Here is a 27989-nt window from a genome sequence, read left to right as displayed (position 1 = left end):
AGAATACTCTATCCTTTAATCTCTTTAATTCACGCATCTGTCCTTTGTATAAAAAGGTGTTTTGGTGAACCCACGTTGCTACACCAATGACATTCCACAGTATTAACACTAGAATGACTGAAGTCACATTCATGAAATATACAGGAAATATCAATGGTTCATGAACTGATTACTCTTCTGGCAAGTTAGGGTTGGGTCTCATATTATCAAACTAATTTTTAATGCCTACTAAAACTCATACTTAATAGGAAGACAATCTATAATTAAAACTGTCCCTTGTTAGGTGGAGAGCAAAGACTTATTCACACTGAATCTCCCATGCCTTGTATAGCACTAGGCACAGAATGGCATTCAGTGTTTTGAGAATGAATGAATGGTCTACCTCTTGTCTTTGATAACAGTGAATATCATGCTAGGAAAACAGGGGCATGTAACTTTTACTTATCAAACTCTACCAGTTGCACTGAGAATACTCAATCATGAGTATTAAATACTCAATCATGAGCATTAATTTGAGAACAGTTAGGAATGAAAGTGGAGTCTCTGGGGCACTTGCCTCTGTTCGTGGCCTCCTGTACAATCTTAGCCAAATAACAACCTTTCCAGGCCTAGGTTTACCCATCTTTTAATATTACAGGATTTTACGCTTTAAAAATTCTATAAATTACTACCTATTTACAAACCTAGATTAACGGTGACAGATGGTATGTTTAAGGAATTATACTTTTTAAAAATCCTTTTTATTACTCTTTTTTAAGAAATGCAACAAGGGCCTTACAAACCATCCATCTGAAGAGCAAGCACAAAGACCGGCTGTTTGTGGTGCCACCGCAGTTGGAGAAAGGAATGTCAGGTAGTCAGAAATGAATTGTGTTTCAGTCACTCTGCATGGTTGCTGCCACGCGTGGAACGTTTTTAGGCCAACTTTTTACAATTCCCAGTTAAGGTAAGCAGGAAATTAGATGATCTTCATTAAGACTCCATGGGTGTATCTGAGCTCCTGCTGCCAAAAGGGCCACTAATAGACGAATTTCTTGCACTCCCAAGAACAAGCCTCTCTCGTCTTCCAAATGCTTCATTTACTAAAATACAAATAAACAGGTAAGAAACTAACAGATCAGGAAATTAAGTCAGAATATAAAAAGACACTAAAATGCAGAATTGAGCACTTAGTACTTTGTAAATGGTAAAGTGAGTAACCAACTCAGAAGTCCAAGTTAATGTTCTGAATGAATTATTTTTTTAAATGGTCCAATTTATTTTTGTACTTTACTTTCTTTTCTATGTCTTGGATTTATCTGATCCGCCTTGGTAACAGATGTCCCATTCCTTATAAGTGACTCTCTCCTGGCCTTATTCTACTTCTGATTGCTTCCTATTTTTTTTCTTTCACTTTTCTCTGATCATAACTGGCACAGAACTTTCCGGACTTAGGACTCACACACATCAGAATAACCCAGAGAAAAATCTCAGGATCCTTGTTTTGCATGGGAGGGAGGATGCAGGAATCATACAGTGGGGAGATATATATATTATCTCTGTGTGTGTAGAACGCACCAGACTACCTCAAAGTAATAAATAAGCAGCCAGGATCCCCTGAAGGGAGAGGAGTGGCCCCTTCCAGAAAGTTGGATTTTGTAGAATTCTATAGTTGAGCAAACGGTGGATTTATTCACACTGGTAAGTGTGGGGGAGGTAAGTGTGGGGGAGAGGGCTGTTTGTTGAAACCATGCTATATTTCTTTCCAGCTTTCCCCAAAGATCTTTCAATTTTAAGATATGTATTTGTTAAATTGTTGGGAGCAAGCCCCCCAAAATCTGGCCATAAACTGGCCCCAAGACTGGCCATAAACAAAATCTCTTCAGCACTGTAACATGTTCATAATAGCCCTAACGCCCAAGCTGGAAGGTTGTGGGTTTACGGGAATGAAGGCAAGGAACGCCTGGCCCGCCCAAGGTGGAAAACTGCTTAAAGGCATTCTTAAGCCACAAACAATAGCATGAGTGATCTCGATCTGCGTCTTAAGGGCATGTTCCTGCTGCAGTTAACTAGCCTAACCCATTCCTTTAATCTGGCCTATCCTTCATTTCCCATAAGGGATACTTTTAGTTAATTTAATACCTATAGAAACAATGCTAATGACTAGTTTGGTGTTAATAAATATGTGGGTAAATCTCTGTTTGGGGCTGTCTGCTCTGAAGGCTGTGAGACCCCTGATTTCCCACTTCACACCTCTATATTTCTGTGTGTGTGTCTTTAATTCCTCTAGCACCACTGGGTTAGGGTCTCCCCAGCTGAGCTGGTCTCAGCATTAAATGATCTACACTTAAAAGTGTGAAGACAAACTTATTTGTGAACATGAACAAACATTACCAATTACATCTGATCTGGTCTCTTTCCTAAAAAGACTACACTACTTTTGCTATCCTGATGTAGTCAGGACACACATTCTGCACTTGGTCTTAGCCAAAATGCTGAGAAACAATTCAAGTCAAGTCACACATTCTGTTTCAGTCCTTACAGAACTCATTCAGAAAGAGGAGAGGCCAGCATGATGGCTCACACCTGTAATCCCAGCTATACAGAAGGCTGAGGACCAAGGATTGCTTGAGGCCAGGAGTTTGAGACCAGCCTGGACAACACAGTGAGACCCTATCTTTTTTTTTTTTACAGGGGCAGGGGGAGGTGTGCAGAGAACTGAAAATCCTTACCTGAAGAGACTGTGCTTATATCCCAGACCCGAAGCCCTTCTTTTTGACCTCCAAAGGCATAAATAAATGGCAAATCAGGGCAACATGAAGAACAGAAGAGAACTCCCTAGAGAGAGAACAGGAAGATGGTAATTTCAATCTCTTCAGAGAGCGCTAATATCTAAATCCTCACTCTTGTCTCTAAGAATCTATGACTTAAATGGTTATTCAAAACCAACTTACGATTATCACTTTCAAGCCTACTGCAAAGGTAGCTCAGAGTCAAGTCAGAAGGGCTATTACTACAATATGAAGCCAGACAAGCGCAGCATGCTGGTTCTTCCACAATGATATCTGCAACTTCTGACCACTCAGGCCGCTCATCTTCGTTATCACTCTGTCTCTTAGGGATCACTCTGTCTCTTAGGGATTTCCTAACAAACCTAATGTGTCATGTATTTCCAGAAACTTTAGCTGTCCTTTTAAACAATAACAATGATGCCAGTTTAAATCATTTTTAAACTTTGTTTTCTTTTTTACATTTTTATTAATAGGTAATATATATTTGTTATAGAAAATAGGAACAAGAAAAATATATGAAAATCTCTCAGGGAGGTAACCACGGTTTATGTTCTGGGATATAATCTACTAGAGTTAAATGTAAGCATTTAGGCAATTATGCATTTAAAAATAAGCATGAGATGGTACTACAAAAATTGCTTCTGTAACCTGTTTTTCCATTATATTTACATATATTTATTTATTCATACACAATTTTGAACAGCTGTGCAGTGTTACTATGTCTGCAGTCTAACTTACTTATATAACTCAGTGGTTGGCATATAGTAGGTGCTCAGTAAATATTTCTTGAGTGAATCTGGTTATTTCTAAATTTTTCCTACTATATAGTAATTTGTTTCAGTGTAGTCAGAACTAGTTATGCAAAGAGATAAAGATACATAAACTGACCCTAATAGCTACGGTGCCCTGAGGTTCAAGATTTCTTGGGATGGTCTTGATTTCAGGGTTAAAAAAAAAAAAAAAAAAAAAAAAAAAGCAGCCATTTCACTTGTGTCCTAGAAAACCCTCTCCCCAGCCTTACCAAGCAACTGTTAATCATGTGAGTTGGAAAAGAACCAGTCACTGAATTCCCCACAAAGTGTTCTAAGTCATAAAATCCCACCAAATTTGACTAAACTCAAAATTCACTTCCCCAACACATCCATATTCATTAATGCAATAGTTCCAACAGAAAAACACGCAACACAAGTTCCGGAAAAAGACAAGGTCAGAAACAGAATAAATAAAAAACAGATACCCAGGGAGATTCTTACCATTTTCATGTCCCTAGAATGAACTAGACTTGGCCTATCTCCTAAGATGTCCCAGATCTTCACGTATTTGTCAGCTGAAGCAGTCACGAGACAGCCCTTGATTTGACTGCTAAGATCAAGACCTAAAGGAAGATAAGTTTAGACACTTTCACTTTGAAATACAGATTTACTTCATCATAAGTTAAGAAAAATGAAAGAAGCATTACTCTTGCTCACCAGAGATTTCATCATTGTGTGCATTAAGTGTAAAAATTGGCTTATCTGAACGTGCATCCAAATTATATACAAAGCCGTCATCTGTACTGGCCTAGAAAGAGTAAAAGATGGGCAAGGTCATGCTACGTCACAAAATCTAACAATGGGTAAAAAGTCTAAGTCATAGTGAAAATCAGCTATATGACTTACTGGTGGAAGTTACGAAAAATTAACATGGACAAAAATCATTTACTTTTGGACAACCTGAGTTTGCACTCACATGGGCTAATTCAGTTGACATGTCTACTGGATATGAGTATGAAGCTGTGGTGAATGGTCTGGAATGGGGCTAGAGAGGTAGAAGAAAATAGGCCATAGTTACATCCACGTGAACACAGGCCTGGTGAGCATGGCTCCTCAAGTTGCAGGCTGAGGAAGCATCCACAGAAGTGGGTCAGAGAGGGAAGAAGGGATAGGGAAGAGTGTCAAGGAACCAAGGTATGACCAACAGTCAAATCGACCAGTGTGGCAGAGAAATTCAATCAGATAAGGAACTTAGGAATGAAAGGCAGATTAGAGTGCGTTGTTACACTGTCAAGAAAGAAGAAATGAAGGAATTAAGAGACAGATACAGAGCCAAAAACGGGAGACAGAAACCTGAGCCTGTATACAGGCTAAGGGCAACAGCCAGTACAAGAAAAAAGGATAAAGAAAGGACGGCTGAGGCAGTCTGACGGCTAGGCCAGGGAAGAGAAGGCTTGGCTCTTTTGAGATGAGAGGGAAGCAGGTGAACCATTTCATCTACTTTAACCTCTCACTTCCCTAAATATTTGGGATTCTAATATATATGACCATTTGTTAGCAAATAATCTCTGGAAGTTTGCGTGCCTGAAGAGTGAGAGCCGAACTACAATACAACATTCAAGTACAACTGGAACTTCATTCCTGATCATTGTAAAATGAGTCTGGCTTCAGGCTGCCTGGCTAGAACAGCATGCACCTCTACTAATGGTGCAGAATTGAGATTAAGTATCTCAGAATCATTACTTCATGAATCTTATTAAAATTGTCCACATCTTTTGAGAAAGCTGTTTTTAAAAAACTCTTTCCCCCCTAACTCACTTTATGAGGCCAGCATCATCCTGATACCAAAGCCTGGCAGAGACACAACAAAAAGACAGAATTTTAGACCAATATCCCTGAAGAACATCGATGCAAAAATCCTCAATAAGATACTGGCAAACCGAATCCAGCAGCACATCAAAAAGCTTATCCACCATGATCAAGTGGGCTTCATCCCTGGGATGCAAGGCTGGTTCAACATACACAAATCAATAAACGTAATCCAGCATATAAACAGAACCAAAGACAAAAACCACATGATTATCTCAATAGATGCAGAAAAGACCTTTGACAAAATTCAACAGCCTTCACGCTAAAACTCTCAATAAATTCGGTATTGATGAGACATATCTCAAAATAATAAGAGCTATTTATGACAAACGCACAGCCAATATCATACTGAATGGGCAAAAACTGGAAGCATTCCCTTTGAAAACTGGCACAAGACAGGGATGCCCTCTCTCACCACTCCTATTCAACATAGTGTTGGAAGTTCTGGCCAGGGCAATCAGGCAGGAGAAAGAAAGAAAGGGTATTCAATTAGGAAAAGAGGAAGTCAAGTTGTCCCTGTTTGCAGATGACATGATTGTATATCTAGAAAACCCCATTGTCTCAGCCCCAAATCTCCTTAAGCTGATAAGCAACTTCAGCAAAGTCTCAGGATACAAAATCAATGTACAAAAATCACAAGCATTCTTATACACCAATAACAGACAAACAGACAGCCAAATCATGAGTGAACTCCCATTCACAATTGCTTCAAAGAGAATAAAATACCTAGGAATCCAACTTACAAGGAATGTGAAGGACCTCTTCAAGGAGAACTACAAACCACTGCTCAATGAAATAAAAGAGGACACAAACAAATGGAAGAACATTCCATGCTCATGGATAGGAAGAATCAATATCGTGAAAATAGCCATACTGCCCAAGGTAATTTATAGATTCAATGCCATCCCCATCAAGCTACCAATGCCTTTCTTCACAGAATTGGAAAAAACTACTTTAAAGTTCATATGGAACCAAAAAAGAGCCCACATTGCCAGGACAATCCTAAGCCAAAAGAACAAAGCTGGAGGCATCATGCTACCTGACTTCAAACTATACTACAAGGCTACAGTAACCAAAACAGCATGGTACTGGTACCAAAACAGAGATATAGACCAATGGAACAGAAGAGAGCCCTCAGAAATAATACCACACATCTACAACCATCTGATCTTTGACAAACCTGACAAAAACAAGAAATGGGGAAAGGATTCCCTATTTAATAAATGGTGCTGGGAAAACTGGCTAGCCATATGTAGAAAGCTGAAACTGGATCCCTTCCTTACACCTTATACAGAAATTAATTCCAGATGGATTAAAGACTTAAATTAAATGTTAGACCTAAAACCATAAAAACCCTAGAAGAAAACCTAGGCAATATCATTCAGGACATAGGCATGGGAAGGACTTCATGTCTAAAACACCAAAAGTAATGGCAACAGAAGCCAAAATTGATAAATGGGATCTAATTAAACTAAAGAGCTTCTGCACAGCAAAAGAAACTACTATCAGAGTGAATAGGCAACCTACAGAATAGGAGAAAATTTTTGCAATCTACTCATCTGACAAAGGGCTAATATCCAGAATCTACAAAGAACTCAAACAAATTTACAAGAAAAAAACAACCCCATCAAAAAGTAGGCGAAGGATATGAATAGATACTTCTCAAAAGAAAACATTTATGCAGCCAACAGACACATGAAAAAATGCTCATCATCACTGGCCATCAGAGAAATGCAAATCAAAACCACAATGAGATACCATCTCACACCAGTGAGAATGGGGATCATTAAAAAGTCAGGAAACAACAGGTGCTGGAGAGATGTGGAGAAATAGGAACACTTTTACACTGTTGATGGGACTGTAAACTAGTTCAACCATTGTGGAAGACAGTATGGCAATTCCTCAAGCATCTAGAACTAGAAATACCATTTGACCCAGCCATCCCATTAGTGGGTATATACCCAAAGGATTATAAATCATGCTGCTATAAAGACACATGCACCCGTATGTTTATTGTGGCACTATTCATGATAGCAAAGACTTGGAACCAACCCAGATGTCCATCAATGATAGACTGGATTAAGAAAATGTGGCACATATACACCATGGAATACTACGCAGCCATAAAAAAGAATGAGTTCATGTCCTTTGTAGGGACATGGATGAAGCTGGAAACCATCATTCTCAGAAAACTATCTAGCACAAGGACAGAAAACCAAACATTGCATGTTCTCACTCATAGGTGGGAACTGAACAATGAGAACACTTGGACACAGGAAGGGGAACATCACACACTGGGGCCTGTCATGGGGTGGGGGGAGGGGGAAGGGATAGCATTAGGAGATATACCTAATGTAAATGACAAGTTAATGGGTGCAGCACACCAACATCACACATGTATACATATGTAACAAACCTGCACGTTGTGCACATGTATCCTAGAACTTAAATTAAAAAAAAAAAAAAAACTCTTTCCCACCTTTGCAAAGCACTACATATTTACTTCAGGAAAACTGGGCAACAAATTTAACTAATCTTCACTCTGGATGAAAGCTGGGCTCTTCTTTTTACATGTACTGAAATGTCAGTGGAATCTTTGGATGCTATGTGGAAAATCATTGTCCTCCTTAGATAATAAAGGTATTTAGACAGAGGTCTTATACTTTTTTTCCTATTTGGGAGATAGTGCTATAAATTAACAGGTTAGCATTCTCATCACTAGAGATCCATTTAAGCATGAGGATTTAAATAAAAGAATATCTACTTGGACTGATTTAGCCATTAAAAAAAACAAAAAATACTAACTATTCTTAGTATTTCAAACAACACTACAATAAAATGATCAAAATCATCAAATAAAACGTGGCATACTTTGGAATGGCCGGCAACCAGCAAAATCATTTACACGTTCACTGCTTTTTAAATAAGAGCCGTTCTCTTATTTAAAAAAAAAACAAAAACCTTATGCTTTCAACCCTAAACCCAAATACTTCATACTGTTAAAACAGAAAAAGCTTTTCAGGTAATTCTCTCTACTATAGAATTTAAAAAGTCATTAGTAACCTAGAAAAGCAAAACAACAACATTCGTACTCTTACCAAAAAATGACAAGGTGAAAAGTGATTCCAAGTCACTCTCTCTATCTGCCCACTGAATCGCCACATTCGATGGCTTTCATCTGGACTTCGGCAGTCATACAAAGCCACTGACCTAGACACATTCAGGCAAAGTTAGGGTTTTAAGAGTTCAATTCTCCTATATGTTTTATTTATAATGAAATAGTAATAAAATAGCACTGTGAAATCAAGATTCATTTAAAGCCTGTTTTAAGGTTCTAAATAAAGTAGGAAAAAAATGAGCTGAGTTTCAGTAATTGGTGGATTCTGATCTTAACACTTGAAGGCACTGGTGCCTCTAACGTTACAGTGGTTTTGACCTTCTCCAGGTCAAATCTTCCACTCGCAAGAAGAATCCTCTCTATGTCCAAAAGCCCAGGACAATTTCTAATTTCCCCTTCTCTGGCCGAGCTCAGAGCCAGGTTACTCATGTCTTAGGCACACTTACTCTCCATAAGCAGTTTATCGTGTTAGGGGAAGCAAGGGATGCACTTTTGTAATTCTGCGTGAATCATAAGAGATGTAAACATATCACGCTTCAAGAGGATAAGAAATGAAAATAAAGACTGCAAAGTTGGTTTTGGCTTCTACTATCTGTTTCTCCCACCTGTAGACCCAATCTGTAAAAAGGAGCACTGATATGAGATAGAAACCCTGTGGTTGACCACAGTGGCCCCAATTCTTCACATCTCCCTATATCCATGCCCTGTCATGTGACATGGAAATTCTTCCCATAAAGGCAAAGTACAGCCTCTAAAAGCCAAACAAGTTGCTAGTTCCTACAGTTATATTATTATGACAGAATCATGTTCCCTTGTAGACTGAAAGGACCAGAGTTAAAAGGAAAAATAAGTAATGCAAATAATTTAAACATAAAGGTGGCCTCAAGGATACATTCTGCCTGGGTATCAAGTGGTACTTTTAAAATGACTTCTAGAGGATAAAAACAGAGCAGCAATCATTCCTGCTGTGCTTTCTTACTTATCATATGAGCCAGAAATCAGAGTCTGTGCTTCAAATGGATGAAACTGCAGTGTTTGGACCTAAAGGGAGGAAACATAAATGCAGAGATCTCTGTTGGTTTGCTTTTCGTAAAATTACCTAACATGTGGTAAGAATCTATTTGACAGTATTTCTATAAATGCTTCCCTCTGAAATACAGTAAACAAAAGAAACATAAATGTACTGCATAATCAAAGGGCAAACCATGCTCCCACATAAAGGCTGGCACTTAAAGAAAATGTAGTTTCCCCAAACTGTTTGGCAGAATACTTAGTCCCTCAAATGTTAGAAGATACTCAGAAGAAAAAGGGAAGTAGTCAAACCCATCTGGTGAATTCCCCATGCTCCAGAAGTCCCAAAATAATCTGCATTAGATCCCTGGGGAATAACACAGTAATGGGTGTTATCATTGTGACTGACAGACCTCATCCTTTTTTAGGAGCCTCTATAAATATGTTACAGGGCACTAATGTTCCTAGTAACCATAACTTTCTGTACCCATTTTTTCATCTCTAAGATGGGCATTATACCTACCACACAGGGCTTTGTGAAAATCCTAAGAGATAACATGTGAAAGCACGCTGCAAGCCAGATAAAATTATTTTCAAAGCCATATATAAACGTTTGGGATTATTTTTAGCCAATATTTGTGTCCGATTTTTAAGAACCGCTGTGATCAACGAAATCACCATACCTTGTCTGTGTGTACAGCGAGGCTAGCTGCTGGTTTCCCCAAGGACATATCCCACAGAATTACAGTGTTGTCAGCTGATGCACTTGCTAAAACATTTCTGAGAAAGGAAAGAATCCAATCAGGTAATCTTTTAAAAGTCAAGAGCATTAAATATGAGAAAAGGGTTGCATCTATAATAGCATCAGAAAGAATAAAATACTTAGGAATAAATTTAACAAAAGAAATGTAAGACTTAAATAATGAAAACTACTGAAGATTATGAAAGGAAACAAGAGTATCTAAATAAGTGGAAAGACACCCCATGTTCATGTATTAGAAGACTTAATAGTGTTAATATGGAAATATTACATCTACAGATGCAGCTATAAACTGATCTACAGAGTCAACCAATCTCTTTCAAAATCTCTGATGACTTTTTTCTTTCTTTTTGCAGAAAGTGACAAGCTGATTCACAGCCAGGCACAGTGGCTCACACCTGTAATCCCAGCACTCTGGGAGGCTGAGGCACGTGGATCACTTGAGGTTAGGAGTTCAAGACCAGCCTGGTCAACATGGTGAAACCCCTTCTCTATAAATACAAAAAATTAGCTGGGCATGGTGGTGCACGCCTGTAATCCCAGTTACTCAGGAGGCTGAGGCAGGAGAATAGCTTGAACCCAAAAAGCGGAGGTTGCAGTGAACCGAGATCATGTCACTGGACTCCAGCCTGAGCAACAGAGTGGGACTCCGTCTCAAAACAAAACGAAACAAAACAAAACAGGATGTACTACTATTATTAGTATTAGATTTAAAAAAAAAAAAGTGACAAGCTGATTCTAAAAATGCAGGGAACCTAGAATAGCCAAAATAGTACTGAAAAAAAGAACAAAGTTGGCAAGCTCATACTTCCTGGCATCAAAACTTACTGAAAATCTACAGCAATCACAACAATGTGCTACTGGCATAAGGACATACAGATTAATGGACTACAACTAACAGTCCAGAAATAAACATTTATAGTCACTGGTTTTTGACACGGGTACTGAGGTAATTAAATGTTCAATGGGGAAAAAGGTCTTAACAAATGGGGCTGGGCGCGGTGGCTCATGCCTATAATCCCAGCACTTTGCAAGGCAGAGGCAGGCAGATCACTTGAGGTCCAGAGTTTGAGACAAGCCTGGCCTACATGGTGAAACCCTGTCTCTATTAAAAATACAAAAATTAGCCAGGCATGGTGGCATGCACCAGTAATCCCAGCTACTCAGGAGGCTGAGGCAGGAGAATCACTTGAACCCCGGAGGTGGGGGGTGCAGTAAGCTGAGATCACACCACTCACTCCAGCCTGGGTGACAGAGTAAGACCCTGTCTCAAACAAAACAAAAACAAATGGTTCAGGGACAAATGAATCATCCTCATGAAAAAGAATGAAGTTGGACCCCTACCTCACACCATACACACAAAAAAAACTCAAAATGGATCATGGACTTCGATGTAAGAGCTAATACTATAAAACTCTCAGAAGAAAACATACATGTAAACCTTCATGACCCTGACTTAAGCGATGGTTTCTTAGATACAACATCAAAAGCATGAACAACAAAAGAAATAGACACCATCACATGAAAAACCTGTGCTGCAAATGGTAGCACCAAGAAAGTGAAAAAAAACCCCACAGAATAGAAGAAAATATTTGCAAATCATGTATTTGGTAGTAGGAGTTAGTATTCAGAATATATGAGAACTCCAAAAATTCAACATCAAACACAAAAAACAGGCAAAGGGAGGCCAGGCTTGGTGGCTCATGCCTGTTATCCCAGCACTTTGGGAGGCTGAGATGGGAGGATCACCTGAGCCCCAGAAGGTCAAGACTACAGTGAGCAGTGATTGTGCCACTGCACTCCAGACTGGGTGACAGAGTGAGACCCTGTCTCAAAAAAAAGTAAGCAAAGGACTTGAAAAACATTTCTCCCAAAGAAGATACACAAATGGCCAATAAGCACAAAACAAAGATGCTAAACATCACTAATCGTTAAGAAATGCAGATTAAGCCAGGTGTGGTGGCAAGCCCCTGTACTCCAAGTGACTTGGGAAGCTGAGGCGGGGGGATTGCTTGAGCCCAAGAGTTTGAGACCAGCCTTAGCAACATAGTTAGACCCCCATCTTACTTTAAAAAAAGGGGGGGAAATGCAAATTAAAACCGCAATGAGATACCACTTCATACCCATTAGGATGGCTATTATGAAAAACAGAAAATAACAAATTTTGGAGACACTAGAGCCCTTGTGTGCATTGTTGGTGAAAATGTAAAATGGTGCAGCCATTATGGAAAATAGTATGGTGGCTCCTCAAAAAATTAAAAATAGAATTACCATAAGATCCAGTAATAACACTTCTGGGTACATACCCAAAAGAACTGAAAGCAGGGACTTGAATATTTGTACACCCACATTCATAGCAGCATTTATTCACAGTATCCAAAAGGCAGAAGAAGCAATCCAGGTGACCACACGTAAATGAACGGGTAACATACATTACATACAATGGAATATTATTTAGCCTTAAAAAGGAAGGAAACTCTGACACTTATTGGAACATGACTGAACCTGAAGACATTAAGTCAAATAAGCCAGTCGCAAAGAAGTAAGTCTGTATAATTCCATTCATATGAGATGCTTAGTCAAATTCATGGAGACAGAAAGTGGCGTGGTGGTTGCCAGGGCTGGGGGTGGGGGAAATGGGGAGTCAGTGTTTAAAGGGCAGAGCTGCAGTGTGGAAAGATGAAAATGTTCTGGAGATGCATTGTGGTGATGGTTGCACAACTCTGTGAAAGTACTGAAAGCCACTGAACTGCACACTTAAAAATGGTAAAAGTGGTGATAGGATTTGGCTATGTCCCCACCCAAATCTCATCTTGAATTGTAGCTCCCATAATTCCCATGTGTTGTGGGAAGGACCAGGTGGAAGGTAATTGAATCATGGGGACAGGTCTTTCCTGTGCTGTCCTCATGATAGTGAATGGGTCTCACGAGATCTGACGGTTTTATAAAGGAGAGTTCCTCCGCACATGCACTTTCTCCTGCCTGCCACTATGTAAGACATGACTTTGCTCCTCATTTGCTTTCCGCCATAACTGTGAGGCCTCCCCAGCCATACAGAACTGTGAATCAATTAAACCTCTTTCCTTTACATATTACCCAGCCTCGAGTTATGTCTATATTAGCAGCATGAAAACAGACTAATACAAGTGTTAACTTTTATGTTATATGTATTTTGCCATAATTTAAAGAAAAAAGAATAAAAGAGTATGTGGTGAGATGTGAAAACTAAACAGAGAAAAATGTCTCCTGGGACAATCCTATTGCACAATGGGCACTGCCAAACACCCTGTTTTTTTCCAGTGGTGGTGGAGAGAGGGCACTTGGTCACCAAACATGTAATGAGCACCCACAGTGATGAGCTGGCAGGTGACCTGGAGGATGCAAAGAAACAGATGACAGAGCTCCTGCCTGCAAGCAGGGCATCCTACAAGAAAGGAAGATAGACACAAAGGTGCACAGCACAAATAAAGAGATGAGTGTAGGCATGAGGTAAGATCACAATGGCTACAGTCTTTTACAATCATTCAAATGTTATTTCTTTTTACCTGATTAGCTTATTCCACGAAAGGTCAAGGACAGCATCGGTATGCCCTTCTGCTGAGGAACTCTGTAATAATTGTTTTAATTATTTTTTGTATTAAAGTCCCCCCCATAATAAAACTGAATATATTAATCTGCAAAATTCTTTAAACCTTAAGATTATTTTGTTTTGTTTTGAGACTGAGTCTTGGTCTGTTGCCCTGGCTAGAGTGCAGTGGCATGATCTCAGCTCACTGCAACCTCCACCTCCTGGGTTCAAGCGATTCTCCTGCCTCAGCCTCTCAAGTAGCTGGGATTACAGGCGCACGCCACCATGCCCAGCTACTTTTTATATTTTTTTATGGAGACAGGGTTTTGCCACGTTGGCCAGGGTGGTCAGGAACTCCTGACCTCATGATCCACTCTCGGCCTCCCAAAGTGTTGGGATTACAGGTGTGAGCTACTGCACCCGACCTATTGTTTTGATATTGTATAAACTTTTGAAGAATAAAATAAATAAAACCTTGTCTCCCTGTTAGAGACTCATGATTAATTTCATTACAGGGGCTGGGCGCAGCGGCCCACACTGTAATCCCAGGACCTTGGGAAGCTAACGTGGGAACATCGCTTGAGGCCGGGAGTTCGAAACCAGCCCAGGCAACACAGCGAAACTCTGTCTTTACAAAAAAGTCAAAACTTAGCCAGGCATGGCGGCATAAGCCTATAGTCCCAGCTACTCGGGAAGCTGAGGCAGGAGAATCCCAGGATCTCTTGAGCCTAGGCGTTTCAGGCTGCAGTGAACTATAATCGTGCCACTGCACTCCAGTCTTAGGAGACAGGGCAAGACCTTACCTCTTTAAAAAAGAAAAAGAAAGAAAAAAATTTCATTACAGGGAACAGGGAAGAAACTATAGTAGTTTATTTTTTTAGAGACAAAATCTCGCTCTGTCACCCAGGTTGGAGTGCAGTGACACACAATCATGGCTCACTGCAACCTCAACCTCCTGGGCTCAAGCACTCCTCCCACCTTGGCCTCCCAAAGTGCTAGGAGTATAGGCATGAGCTACTATGACTGGCCTAGCAGTTCTTTTTTTTTCCTTGAGACAGAGTCTCGCTGTGTCACACAGGCTGGAGGTGCAGTGGTGCGATCTCAGCTCACTGCAACCTCTGCCTCCCAGGTTCAAGTGATTATCCTGCCTCAGCCTCCCGAGTAGCTGGGATTACAGGCACACACCACTATGCCTGGCTAATTTTTGTATTTTTAGTAGAGACAGGGTTTCACCATGTTGGCCAGGCTGGTCTCGAACTCCTGACCTCAGGTGATCCACCCGCCTCAGCCTCCTAAACTGCTGGGATTACAGGCGTGAGCCACGTGCGTGGCCTGGCCTAGCAGTTCTTAATCTAGGTACTGTAATTATACAAGTATCAATATAGCTCCCAACCCTCATAAAACCTAACGATTTTAAAAGCTGCAGGAGTTAATACATGGATAATTAGAATTCAACATGATAACAGAAATTTTTTTAAAGTTCAAGGTTGGTATATCTGTATAAATAGCTACTGTATTTGGAGGAGGCTCATAATCTGAAAGTCCATCTATAGTAGCTATTCATATTAATATACTAGCTTTGAACTAGTTTTGTGTAAGCAAGAACAACGTGATAATGGAGGTTTTATGCAATCAGAAATAAGTTTTCTTTGGATGGCCTTTTCAAAACTAAAAATTACAATAATTTCATAACTACCTATCCCATCTCACCAAGAATACCTGATTGAAAAAGTGTACGTTCTTACCCTTCACCCCTACTCCCGAGTAAACTTACCTCTGTCATTAGAGTTTAAATATTTATTAACTTCTTTACCTTCTTTCCTTTCTTTTTCTTCTTTTTTGAAAGTTTACTTCCAAGTGTGAAGACTGGCTCTAAAGAGTCCACTATATCAAGGTCCCACACTTCAATAACAGGGGTCATGTTTCCTACAGCAATGTAATTTCCTATGGGAGGAAAACAATGCATGTATGATTACACAAAAAAAGACATACAGAACTTCTAATCAAATACATTACACTGTAGATTAACTGAAAAATGCTTTAGAGCAGTGCTTCTCAAGCTTATATGCATATGCGGCATCTGAATGTACAAATGCAGATTGTATTTCAGGTGGTTCTGGGTGGGCATTTCTAACTAGGTCACAGGTGATAACCATGCTGTGCTGCTGCTGGTCTTTGGGCCACAATTTGAGTAGGAAAGGCTCAATCTCTTGGCCCCAGTGTTTTCATTTATATAACGAGAATAACCCTCCTCCCTTCCTCCTTCATGGGGTGCTGTGGGGATGATGATCAGATCAGATCAGATCATGAATGTGAACAAGGTGTGCAAACAAGACGTAAGACAGTATAATCAGTGTTTACCTTTATTAAAAAGTACGGACAGGGGCAACTAATAGTGTGCAGATGTGGTTACAAAGACTAACATGAAAACCTAATTACGTGTGACAAGCCTCTTCATTTCGGTTTTAGCTTATGTTTTCTAAAACAGGTTATGCCACTGAACTCTAGCTGGTAACATCTCACATATCAGGCCATTTATACTGAGTCTTTATGGGACCTTTACAGTTCTACAGTCCAAAAGGCTTCAGGCCCTGTCCTTCAGCCTGTAGTAGAGCAGCTACCTCCTTAGCCTACCTAAAGTCTGGGGATTTATGGACCCCAAATAATAAAGTGATGGTGTGTTAAGAACTCTATAACTTCATAAAATAACAGTAACTTCAGAAAATATCAGCAACAATTCTGAAAACATTCAAGAGAATACATAATTTATGGAGCTAGGAGAAAATACATAAGACTGGAAATCACTGAACAACCTTAAGTTTTCTAATTACCAGTAGAATCATCTGGGCTAGGATCAAAATTCAGCCATTCCACACTCAGAGGATATGCAGACAAGAGTATATCATGGTGTACATAAAAAGAGTCTTCTTCTTGATTATAAACTGAAAAGATTGGGAAAAGAGACTTTAATGTATCAGAATAAGTCATCAAAAATCACATCCCGCTCAAAAAAACAAATTCTATTAAATGTACGTGAGCCATGTGCTTTAAAGTGAGACATCTGATATTATAAAGAGATTCCAGGCTGGGCGCAGTGGCTCGTGCCTGTAATCCCAATACTTTGGGAGGCCAAGGTGGGTGGATCACTTGAGGTCAGGAGTTCGAGACCAGCCTGGCCAACACAATGAAACCTCGTCTCTACTCAAAATACAAAAATTAGCTGGGTGTGGTGGTACGTGCCTGTAGTCCCAGCTACTAGGGAGGCTGAGGCAGGAGAATAGCTTGAACCTGGGAGGTGGAGGTTGCAGTGAGCTGAGATCGCACCACTGCACTCCAGCCTGGGCGACATAGTGAGACTCTATCTCAAAAAAAAAAAAAAGATTCCAATATCATGACTAGGCAAAAATTCTGCATGTCTAATATAGTGCCATCTTGTGGCATACCCCACAGGAGAAAATGAACACTGACATCTGATACTCCACCTGCATCCTTGTCAGATAAATGGTCCTGTCTTCTAGGTCATTCATAGAAAACAAATGTTCATAAGTTCATAATGTTCATAACTACAAGAAGTAGTTATTATTTTATCTTTTAATGGTCTAGCTGATTATAAGTCAAAAAGAACAAACCAAAAATAGCATGGGAGAGAAATAATTCATATTTGGAAATCTAAATGCTTATCAAAAATTACTCTTAATATTTTTTAAAAAGGTTTATGAAGATGAACAATGTAAACAAAGCTCCTCAGGACATCCTTTTGGAATATGGCAACAGCTCCTTAACATTCACAGCTGTAATGTTAAGCAGCAAAAACACTGTAAAATCAATGAGTAAGAAGTCTTTTAAAAATTACACAGTGAAACACTGATAAAACAGAACCCACTAGTCAGAACCCCTCCCCATATGCTTTGTATTAAGAAGGAGGTAAATATATAATAAGTTAAGGATTTTATTTTTAATTCCTCAGATTGCTGCTTCTGGAATAGATCCTGGGATTAGCAGATTTGTGTAATGCTCTATCACATCCCTGTGATGAGAATTCACGTTCAAAATTATTAGACTGTGGTTCTACAAAAACCTCAACCATGTTCGATATACTCAGCTTACATTTTACATAAAATTGGTAATAATTTTTTTTTCTTTTTGAGACGGAGTCTTGCTCTGTCGCCCAGGCTGGAGTGCAGTGACACGATCTCGGCCCACTGCAAGCCCTGCCTCCCAGGTTCACGCCATTCTCCTGCCTCAGCCTCCCGAGTAGCTGGGACTACAGGCGCCCGCCACCACGCCTGGTGATTTTTTTTTTTTTTGTATTTTTAGTAGAGACTGGGTTTTACCGTATTAGCCAGGATGGTCTCGATCTCCTGACCTCGTGATCCGCCCGCCTTGGCCTCCCAAATTGCTGGGATTACAGGCATGAGTCACTACACCCAGCAACTGGTAATAATACTTTAAAACATACTCTTAACCACGTGAGATCAATATTTGGATCAGTTTTAGAATATAAATTTGAAGTTATTCTTGCACACACATACTGGGCAATTTGGAGATTCCTTCCAAACCCAAATAATAAAGTATATCTATAATAACCTAACTGAGAAGGAAATGGAAATATAACAGCTTTAACTTCTTTCTCAGCTCCTCTTTGATCCTGAGTTCAAAGGAATGACTGTTAAGTTCTCAGGTAAGAATGCATAAAAAAACGATGATGACAAAAAAAACTCTAATAGGGTCTCAATTTTTTGAAATTAGAATTGGTCTTAAAAGCAAAGTAAACAAATGGTTTTCATGTGAAATATGTAAAAGTTCAAAGATATCAAGAGTTAGAAAGAATAATTTCACATTAAAGTGCCTGCTATGCATAAACAGATCACAATGAGCCAGGAGATAAAATGGGCCTAATCTATAGGCTTCCCACGGACAGCCTTAAAGATTCTGAAGAGTTATAGAAATCCAAGCTAATCAACGGAAGCCATGATGAAGCAACCCAGAAGATGGCGATAAACATTAAGCCTAAGGGTTTTATTTTTTCAAGCTGTGCAACTGTGTTTCCTATAACAAAAGGACTTATCAGCCTAATAATCTCTTCGAATCTTCAAAGTTTCAAGACGATCTGAAGACTGCTGGGGGAGGAGAGTATCGGGCAAGGATGGACTTGTCTGAGGATATGAGCGCAGTGGAAGGGACAAGAAAAACAAAACGGAGACTGTAGGCAGAGTGCGCCAGACATTGTGCAAGTCTACTTTTAGCATATAAAAAACAGATTTTACATTAAAAATACCAAAGTGAGGCAAGCCATTCAATTAATATTAAATCAAAAACAACATTTAAAAATACAATTTAAAAATTCCTATTTTCATGCCTACTTCTGATTACTGCAAAGCATTCGCTTCTGGCTTTGATACAAATATTCCTTAAGTAGGAAAGGTGATCAAGATGTTTTGGTTCCAAAAAAGAAACGTGGCCCTTTGTGTTGAATTATTAGGAAGAAAATAAAATGTTTTGCAAAGGGGAAATATCTGAAATAACTCTATTTAAAAAACATGAGAAAAACCTGTCTATCCAGTATAATCCACATAAAGAAAAAGTAGCCAGAAAAAAAAATTGAGTAAAAAACCAAGGTGGCAAGTTATTAACTCAGGGAAATGGGATTATACATTTTTTTCTCCCCTAGAGATGGGGTCTTTGTCACCCAGGCTGGAGTACAGTGGAGCAAACATAGAATCACAGCTCACTGTAGCCTAGAACTCATGGGCTCAAGCAATCCTCCCACCTCAGCCTCCCAAAGTGCTGGGATTACAGGTGTGAGACACCGCACCCAGCCTTGTATTTTTATATATAATTTTACTTCCAGGTTTTTTATAGCGGGAGTAGGAGAGGAGTGAAAAACAGGCAATCACATTTAAATAAAAGATTAAAAACCTCTATGAGGCCAGGTGTGGTGGCTCACACCTGTAATCCAGCACCCAGCACTTTGGGAGGCCAAAGCAGGATTGCTTCAGCCCAGGAGTTCGAGACAGCCTGGGCAACACAGTGAGACCCTGTTTATATATAAAAACAAAAAAAAACACCCCTATGAAAAATTTCCAGGGGACTTATTTCCATAGAAAATTCAGATACCAAAGTGATGTACTGGACTACACATACCCAGAACAATAACCAAGAAATTGGCCACCTGTGTAAAAGTTAACTATGTAACCAACTTAAATGAGATACAATAGGATCTGGCACCTAAAAATGAAATGGTAACTATTTCACTTATTATTTTACCATCACTTAGAAAATCTTTTAGTAAGGGATTTATCACTTACCATGCACCTCTAAATTGCACTGGTCCTGTTCAGCTCGGCCACAAACTATAAGATTATCACTGGGCTTAATCAAGAAATCTTCACGTTCATATTGTTCCTAAGTGAGAGGAAAAAAATGTCATTAACTAGAAGCAGAGAGCCAGTAAGGTTTTTTGAACACTTAAGAGCATAATTAGAAAAAAGATGTAAATACTTACTGTATCTTTCAGAGTAACGTAAGGATCTTGATCATTACTCCCGTAGACCGTAAGACCCAAGAGAGATTCACCAAGAGTCTCAGCATCTGTAAGAAAAATTGACAAACTACAATAATAAAATAGTCATCTTGACAAAAACATATTTCCTATGACATCCATTCTTGGACTTAGATGCAACCATCTATTTTATAACTAACTCTGGATCATCTAGAGTTGGGAAAGGAAACTACGTAAGCAGCAGCAGGAATTTAAAAGCCATTTTTGTATTTGACCTTTGGAATGGATTTCAGACAGTCTTGGAATTCACAATCTTCCAATGAAAGAATTGTATCAGGGAATTAGACCCTTTTAGAAAATATGAGAACTCTCTTGAGATTCTCTAGCTAGCTGCATTCATGATTGAAGGTGATACGGAGAGGCAGCCTTGAGGACCTGGAAATAAAATGACCCTGAAACACTGAAATCAACACAATAAATAAGGGTTGCCTGGTCAAATAAAATTGAGAAATGACAGGTTTCAAAAAATTAACCAGGTTGCTCTATTGCACGTGTTCTGATATGCTAATATGCCTTATTAGCATATGAAAAAAATGCAGTATGCTTTTTCCACTGAACTTAAATTATTCTTTTATGGCACATCTACAATGGTAACAAAGGATAACTCAGGAAAAGGAAGATACACTGAATTGTCAGAGGAAGCCACTTTAAGGAGGCAGGACTGATAGGTCTTAAACATCTGATACGCAACAGAGAAAGCAATTTCTGCTACACGAGAAAGAGCTGATTCTGAATGCCATCTCTCCAGGCTGGGTTATTTGTTTCTCTGTATTTCTACGGCACTCTGTCCCTAACAAGGTTGGAGCCCATAACCCAGAGTCCAATAGAAAAAACTATCCTCTGCTGGACTGTATCTATAGAAAAGATGCAGTGAAAAGAATGAAGGCTTTAGAGCCAGAGAGTGGTCAAAACTCAGCACCGTCTTTCACCAGCTGTGTGCCACTGGTAAATGGAGGTAATGATTCTAAGTACTGCGGATAATGAAAAATGAAGTTAATAGTAATCCATAGGACAGATGGCCAAGGGAATGAGGAAAAAGGAGGAATGAACATCTAGATGGAAAAATGGATGACAATAAAATCCAATTCAGATGGAGTGAGGAAATCAGGGCTACTTCTTGTCTGAAAGAAAAGAGGTACACCAGCGATAATAAGATGTAAACCAGAGGTACCAATTCTGGAAGAAAGTTCATCCACCAGGATGATGCTAAACTCCCAGCTACCTCTGCAATCCCTTTCTTCCATGTCCTCCTCCTCATTCCTAGTGCCCCAAGCCAGGCCCTCATTGCTTCTGGCCTAATTTGTCTTAAGTTTCTGCTCCTCTAAGAGATTCACTCTATCTGCCAACCTGTTCTCCACTGTTGCCAGAGTTAACTTCCTAAAGTGCATGTTCCATTATCATGTGTTCCATGTTCAAAAACCTTTAATGATTTCCTCTCACACAGAGAACACACAGATTGCTAAGCCTGGTATTCTAAGTTTACTGGGACCCAATAAGTCTTTCTTCCAGACTTCCCAGCAACTGCCCATCCACCTTCTCTGTGCTTCACTCATGCAGATCAACTTGCCGAGCATTTCCCCTCCTTTGGGTCTTTTTCCAGGCTGTATCATCACATACACGAGGTCAAGCTCAATATTGCTCTGGCACTAAAGGCTTCCTATAGTTTGTCACATTCCACTGAATCTTCCTCTTACTTGGCTCAGTTCTGCCTCCACAATTTTATCTACAATGCTCAAACATGGCCCGCCTGAGGCATCCAGGACAAGACAGCTAATTGACTTTGGTCAATCCCATCTCCACCCAGAACCTACTTACTCATTTCTCATTGCCTGTCTGTTGTGTACTGATCTTCCTGTGCCCAACACAGACCATGTCTCATGTCCTATTCTTTACACACTCCAACTACACTGCTCTTCCAGATACCCCACAGTGCTCACCATCAACCCATATGTGTCTGATTTTTTTTTAAATGTTGTATTATAGAAAATTTGAAAAATGAACACAAGTGGAGAAGGCATCACGAACCTTGAATTACCTTGCTTTAACAGTTAACACTATTTCCTCAATGTCATTTTCGACTCTCCCTCTCCCCATTGCTGGAGTTTTTCAGGCCGAGGCGGGCGGATCATGAGGTCAGGAGATCGAGACCGTGCTGGCCAACATGGTGAAACCCTGTCTCTACTAAAAACACGAAAATTAGCTGGGCGTGGTGGCATGTGCCTGTAATCCCAGCACTCGGGAGGCTGAGGCAGGAGAATTGCTTGAATTAGGGAGTCGGAAGCTGCAGTGAGCCGAGATCGCGCCACAGCACTCTAGCCTGGGCAACAGAGCAAGACTCCATCTCACAAAAAAAAAAAAGTATATTATTTTACTCAGCATTTCAATGATATTCTAACAGATACCGATATTTTTAAGTGCCTGATTATAACTTTTTTAAACTTTTTTATTATTTAGACATGGTGTCTCGCTGTCATCCAGGATGGAATGCAGTGTGATCATAGTTCACTGCAGCCTTGAACTCCTGGGCTTGAGCGATCCTGCTGCCTCAGCCTCCCAAGTAGCTGGGATTAGACATGAGCCACCACGCTCAGCTCTGCTATGTCTTATGTAATATTTTAACCATCAATTTAACAGGTAGTTGTGATTTAACAGGTAGTTGTGATTTTACTTTGTTGCAGATAACATTTGTATTAAGAGTTAATTTTTGTTTCCGATCATCTACATTTTGATTTTATAACTTGGGAGTAGCTGATTCTAGCTGTCAGGAGTCCCTTCGGCTCCCAAATATGCAGACTAACTGGGATTTACAAGTTAAATAAATAACTTACTTAACCTGCTCAGTGTGCCAAATGCCTATTTCTCAAACCCCAAGATTAGGAGTTAGTGCCACCTAGGGTAGCACATTCCAAAACAAACAAAGCGAGCTTTATCAGCTTTTGTCAGCTACTTTTCCATTTATCTTTATACCTACTTTCCCCAGAACAGCAATATAGGTAGTTGTCATCTCAGCTCACGTTATTCCCCGTGAGGCTTTCTATACAAACTTCTACTTCTAATCTGTCTTCTGCTCTATTTCCTTTTTCTCTTCCCACCCATGATTTTTTCTTTTTGAGATGGAGTCCCACTGTGTCACCCAGGCTGGAGTGCAGTGGCACGATCTTGGCTCACTGCAACCTCCGCCCCCCAGGTTCAAGTGATTCTCCTGCCTCAGCCTCCTGAGTAGCTGGGATTACAGATGTGGCCCACCACGCCTGGCTAATTTTTGTATTTTTAGTAGAGACAGGGTTTCGCCATGTTGGCCAGGCTGGTCTCGAACTCCTGACCTCAAGTGATCCACCCGCCTCGGCCTCCCAAAGTGCTGGGATTACAGGCGTGAGTCACGCGCACCTGGCCTCTTTTTCTAATTATCTCCAACAACAGCATCTCAAAATGCAGGCAGTAGTCCCCCCTTATCCACGGCAGATACATTCCAAGACCCTCAGTGGTGGTCTAAAACCACAGATAGTACCAAACCTTATATACATTATGTTTTTCCTATACGTACCTAGAAATCAAATAATTATGATAATATACTGTAATAAAAGTCATGTGAAAGTCATCTCTCCCAAAATACTGTACTGTACTCACTTATTTGCAGACTGCAGTTGACTGTGGCTAACTGAAACTGACAAAAGCAAAACCGTGGATAAGGGGGGACTACTGTATTCTGAGAAGACTGACTGCAGTTGAGGAAAAGGTATATGGATATAAGTTCAAGCACACCATAGCATTATAACTGCATACAAAAACTCACAAGTGGGTTACAGATTATTAAACCTGATATATGCAATAAAATACACAGTACTTTTTTTTTTAGATCCTAGATTTATATCTTAGTGGGTTAGAGTTTATCTTCTAAACTAGTTTAGGAATCATGCTGTCTGCCCAAGTCTTCAAGCAGATTATCTTACTGATGTCAAGAACAATAAAATCTAAGAGTAAAGCTTTGGAACACCACAAACATGATCCAACATATTGAGATTGTAATTACAAACCATCAGAAGTGGATAAACTAACCTGGGTCACCTTCCTCATCATATTTATCTAAGTCGTACTCAGCCAGCTCATCATCATCAAGCGTCCTGTCATCCTCTGGGTCACCATCCTCCAGGGGCTCTCTTGGGCGTGCCTGGGTGCGTGCACTCTGCATGCCACCTTCTGAAGGACTACCTGTCTCCTCTTCATCACTGCCACCACCTTCTTCTCTATGAGCACAGAAAGAAAAAGAGAATCACCCAAATGGCACCTTCTGATAACAAGACCACGTGGTCATCATTATTTAATATATAGATTTCATCTGGTCCTAAACTTACTGCAATTTCTCCTTTGCCTCAGCAATGAGGCGTTTTACTTCTTCTTTACTCAGCTCTACCTGTAAGAGAGCAAAGATTTCATTACAATATGTGTAAGGAAATCATCAAATTATTTGAATTAAAAAGTAGTTTGCAAACAAATGTAAAATGTAACACCAAGCAATGTCATCAAGATAAGAATCAAACATCAATCCAGACTCTATATTAAAAAATATAGATTTTATAGATTCTTACAATTAAGATCTCTCGCTACCTGAAACTTCAAAACTCATGCTCATTCTACTCTACCTCTCAGTCTTAAAACCCCAAAGACTGGTTTTGGTAAAGTGGCTGTGTGGTACTCGTCTGGTTTTCTTCCAACTATCTCTGACTCTGTCTAGGGCACCTCTCCCTCTCTTCCCTGTGGGCATTCCTTAACAAATCACCCTTACATGAGTCCTCTGTTCTTTTTTTTTTTTTTTTTTTTGAGACGGAGTCTCGCTCTGTTGCCCAGGCTGGAGAGCAATGGCGCCATCTCGGCTCACTGCAATCTCCGCCTCCCGGGTTCAAGCGATTCTCCTGCCTTAGCCTCCTGAGCAGCTGGGATTACGGGCACGCGCCACCACGCCCAGCTAATTTTTGTATTTTGGTAGAGACCGGGTTTCACCATGTTGGCCAGGCTGGTCTGGAACTCCTGACCTCAAATGATCCACCTGCCTCAGCCTCCCAAAGTGCTGGGATTACAGGCGTGAGCCACCACGCCCGGCCTTAATTTTTAAGAGATGTGGCATGGTCACAGCTCCCTGCAGCTGTGAACTCCTGGGCTAATGCGATCCTCCCACGTCAGCTTCCTGAATGACTAGGATTACAGGCACGAGCCACCGCAACTGGCTTGTCCAATTTCTCTTATTTGGTCCAAGTTTTCCTTTCTGGGATTTCATAAATTCAATCTCTTTTTCCTATAAACTCTTCAAATAGTGGTTCCCAGACTTATCTGTACGTTAGAATCACCTAGGGAATCTTAAATAATTTAGGCTACACTCCAGGCTAATTACAACACAATACTTGGGAGTGGGACATAAACATCAGTATTTTTTGAACCTCCCCAAGTGTGAGATTTTCAATGTGTAGATTCATTTGGAAATCAGTCTTCAAGTATTTGAAAGGCTATATGTCTCTTTTTAATAACTGTTTCCTCCAACAATTTTTATATGAAATAATTTTCTGTCCCTATTCTATAAATATAACACCGAGTGCCTACCATCAACCAAACCCTGGAGAAACAGTAAATAAAACAGTCTGTGCCCAGGTGGAATTTACAACTACTGGGACTACTCCAATCCGTCATTCCTGTTAACTCCATGTCCAAGCCAATCACATTCCTATCACCATCATTATTATCTTGGTCAATTACATTCAAATCAACCCCTTTTACTGTTTGGTAGAACTTAACTCCCACTGACATACTATATGTGCACATGTCGACTCCATAAAGGCAGGGTCTTTTTCTATCTTTTTTTTTTTTTTTTTTTTTTGAGACGGAGTCTCACTCTGTTGCCCAGGCTGGAGTGCAGTGGCGCGATCTCGGCTCACTGCAAGCTCCGCCTCCCGGGTTCACGCCATTCTCCTGCCTCAGCCTCCCGAGTAGCTGGGACTACAGGCGTCCACCACCACACCCGGCTAATTTTTCGTATTTTTAGTAGAGACGGGGTTTCACCGTGTTAGCCAGGATGGTCTCGATCTCCTGACCTCGTGATCCGCCCGTCTTGGCCTCCCAAAGTGCTGGGATTACAGGCGTGAGCCACCTCGCCCGGCGGGACTTTTTCTATTTTGTTCATGCCTATCCCAGGACCCTGAACAATGCCTGGCCTACAGAAAGCACTTAGTATCCAATGAGGAAATTACATAAGTAATTGTCACCTCTGCTACAGTCTTAGTCTCCAACTCTTGTAGGTTTTTCATGTGTTAGACATTTACCTCTCATCCTCACTGCTACCATCAACATCTCACTTGGATTACTGCAAGAAATTCCCTATTCATCTCCCAGCCTCACGACATCTTAGCCTTCACACCAGTTTTTCTACACCACATTCATCCTCACTCCTTCAGACACGGAGCACAAGAGTGGAAAGTGGAGTTTTCATGCTCTCTTCCCAGTTATGCTTGAAAATGCACTTGGGTGCTAGTGAAGCTGTGGTGTTGTCAAAAAGCCTTTTGGGGTATTACCCACCAAAAACAGCAGCCCACCCCTTTCTGGCCTGCTAAGTCCATGTGCGTGAGAATTTGGGAGTGGGGCTGGGCTTGAGGGTGGGAACAGTGAGGAGGCGCGGCCCTTGACTCTCCAGGCTCAGGCGAACCAGACCTTCTGAACTGCAGCTCTAGTCGCGACAATCCGGGCAAAGCCGCCCTCACCCCAGCCAGTCGCACCAGCCAACGCCCCGAGTTCCGGGTCCACGTTCCCCCAGCTGGGCGGACCCGCCGTGCCGTAAAGACGCTGCTCCCCTTGTCTCCCAGCGACCAGGCCTCACCTTGTCCGGTGTCTCTTTGGCCACGCCGCAGCGGACCCAGGCCACGCACGTCACCTGGCGGCTGCGGTTCATGGTCCTCAAGTCAAGGGCGTGTCACGCTAGAAACCAGGCCGCATAGGGAGGGACCACGACCGCACTGCTTCCACACGCTCAGGGCTCTGCACGGGGCCGCTGCCAGGGCAGAGCGCATGCGCAGGCTCCTGTTTGGGCAGCGTCGGCGCTCATTTCAGACGTCATTCTGAGGCGCCGAATGAGAAATAGGAGGGGACAAAATGGAAGCGGAAGCAGCCGGGCGAGGAATCCACGTGGGCTGGTCTGGGCTGTGTGAAGTACAGAGAAAAGGCTTTTCAGGACTGCATGTGACGATGCCTGGGGGCTTTGTAAAGGCCAAGAAAATATATGGGACTGTAGGGGTCAGTCAGAAGCAAAGTTCCACCAATCTTTATTTTGCTTGCAGTTCCGTAGACTTCAAGCTGACAAATGGCAAAGGTTTGTGGTTTGCGTTTTTTAAAAAGCTTTCTCCAAAATGAATTTGTCGTTTCACGGAGATCCCACCATTACATTTCATTACATCCCTAAATGTTACTTTCTCACCTTAAAACATTTAGCACCAAAAAAAAAAAAAAAAAGAAGTGAGAAAAAAACATTTAGCACCAATTATATACTAAGTATGCGGTAGTGATTTAGTCTTGGCAAACACAAAGGGCTTACTTATGTTG

General features: G+C 40.7%; 2 protein-coding genes across 4 annotated transcripts in view; one reads left to right on the top strand and one right to left on the bottom strand.

Annotated features, from left to right (window-relative positions):
- The window catches only part of PRDM4 (PR/SET domain 4), a 52352-nt gene extending 48021 nt beyond the window's left edge, over positions 1–4331 (top strand). Inside the window, exon 13 of one of the 3 annotated variants that reach the window (XR_008670584.2) lies at positions 759–803. Coding sequence is in view for 2 of the 3 variants with exons in the window: in XM_055358958.2 (XP_055214933.1) it covers positions 759–867 (109 nt within the window). In the remaining variant the exon portion in view is untranslated. Of the gene's footprint in view, positions 1–758; positions 882–2673 lie in introns of those variants that run through there. The other 2 variants (XM_063694278.1, XM_055358958.2) reach the window with 2 other exon arrangements.
- Positions 10–27989, bottom strand: PWP1 (PWP1 homolog, endonuclein). The gene is made up of 15 exons (XM_031016645.3): positions 27271–27989; positions 24764–24822; positions 24468–24655; positions 20355–20440; positions 20158–20254; positions 16681–16791; positions 15663–15793; positions 13827–13888; positions 10205–10301; positions 9490–9551; positions 8491–8602; positions 4241–4331; positions 4025–4146; positions 2712–2817; positions 10–1082 (listed from the first exon to the last, which is right to left on the bottom strand). The coding sequence occupies exons 1-15, from the start codon at positions 27340–27342 to the stop codon at positions 973–975; spliced, it is 1506 nt and encodes a 501-aa protein (XP_030872505.2). The 5' UTR covers positions 27343–27989; the 3' UTR covers positions 10–972.

Source organism: Gorilla gorilla, chromosome 10 (assembly GCF_029281585.2).
Source record: "Gorilla gorilla gorilla isolate KB3781 chromosome 10, NHGRI_mGorGor1-v2.1_pri, whole genome shotgun sequence".
NCBI lineage: Eukaryota > Metazoa > Chordata > Mammalia > Primates > Hominidae > Gorilla > Gorilla gorilla.
This window is presented reverse-complemented; position numbering and strand designations above follow the sequence as displayed.

What these genes read in the sequence shown, in the direction of transcription:
- PWP1 (XM_031016645.3), bottom strand. Translation starts at nt 27,342, where the DNA reads ATGAACCGCAGCCGCCAGGTGACGTGCGTGGCCTGGGTCCGCTGCGGC. An exon ending in GAGGCAAAGGAGAAATTGCA is followed by an intron (nt 24,656 to 24,763) that starts GTAAGTTTAGGA and finishes CTGTGCTCATAG; the next exon opens with AGAAGAAGGTGGTGGCAGTG. An exon ending in ACACAATGATGAAATCTCTG is followed by an intron (nt 4,147 to 4,240) that starts GTGAGCAAGAGT and finishes ATCTTCCTTTAG; the next exon opens with GTCTTGATCTTAGCAGTCAA.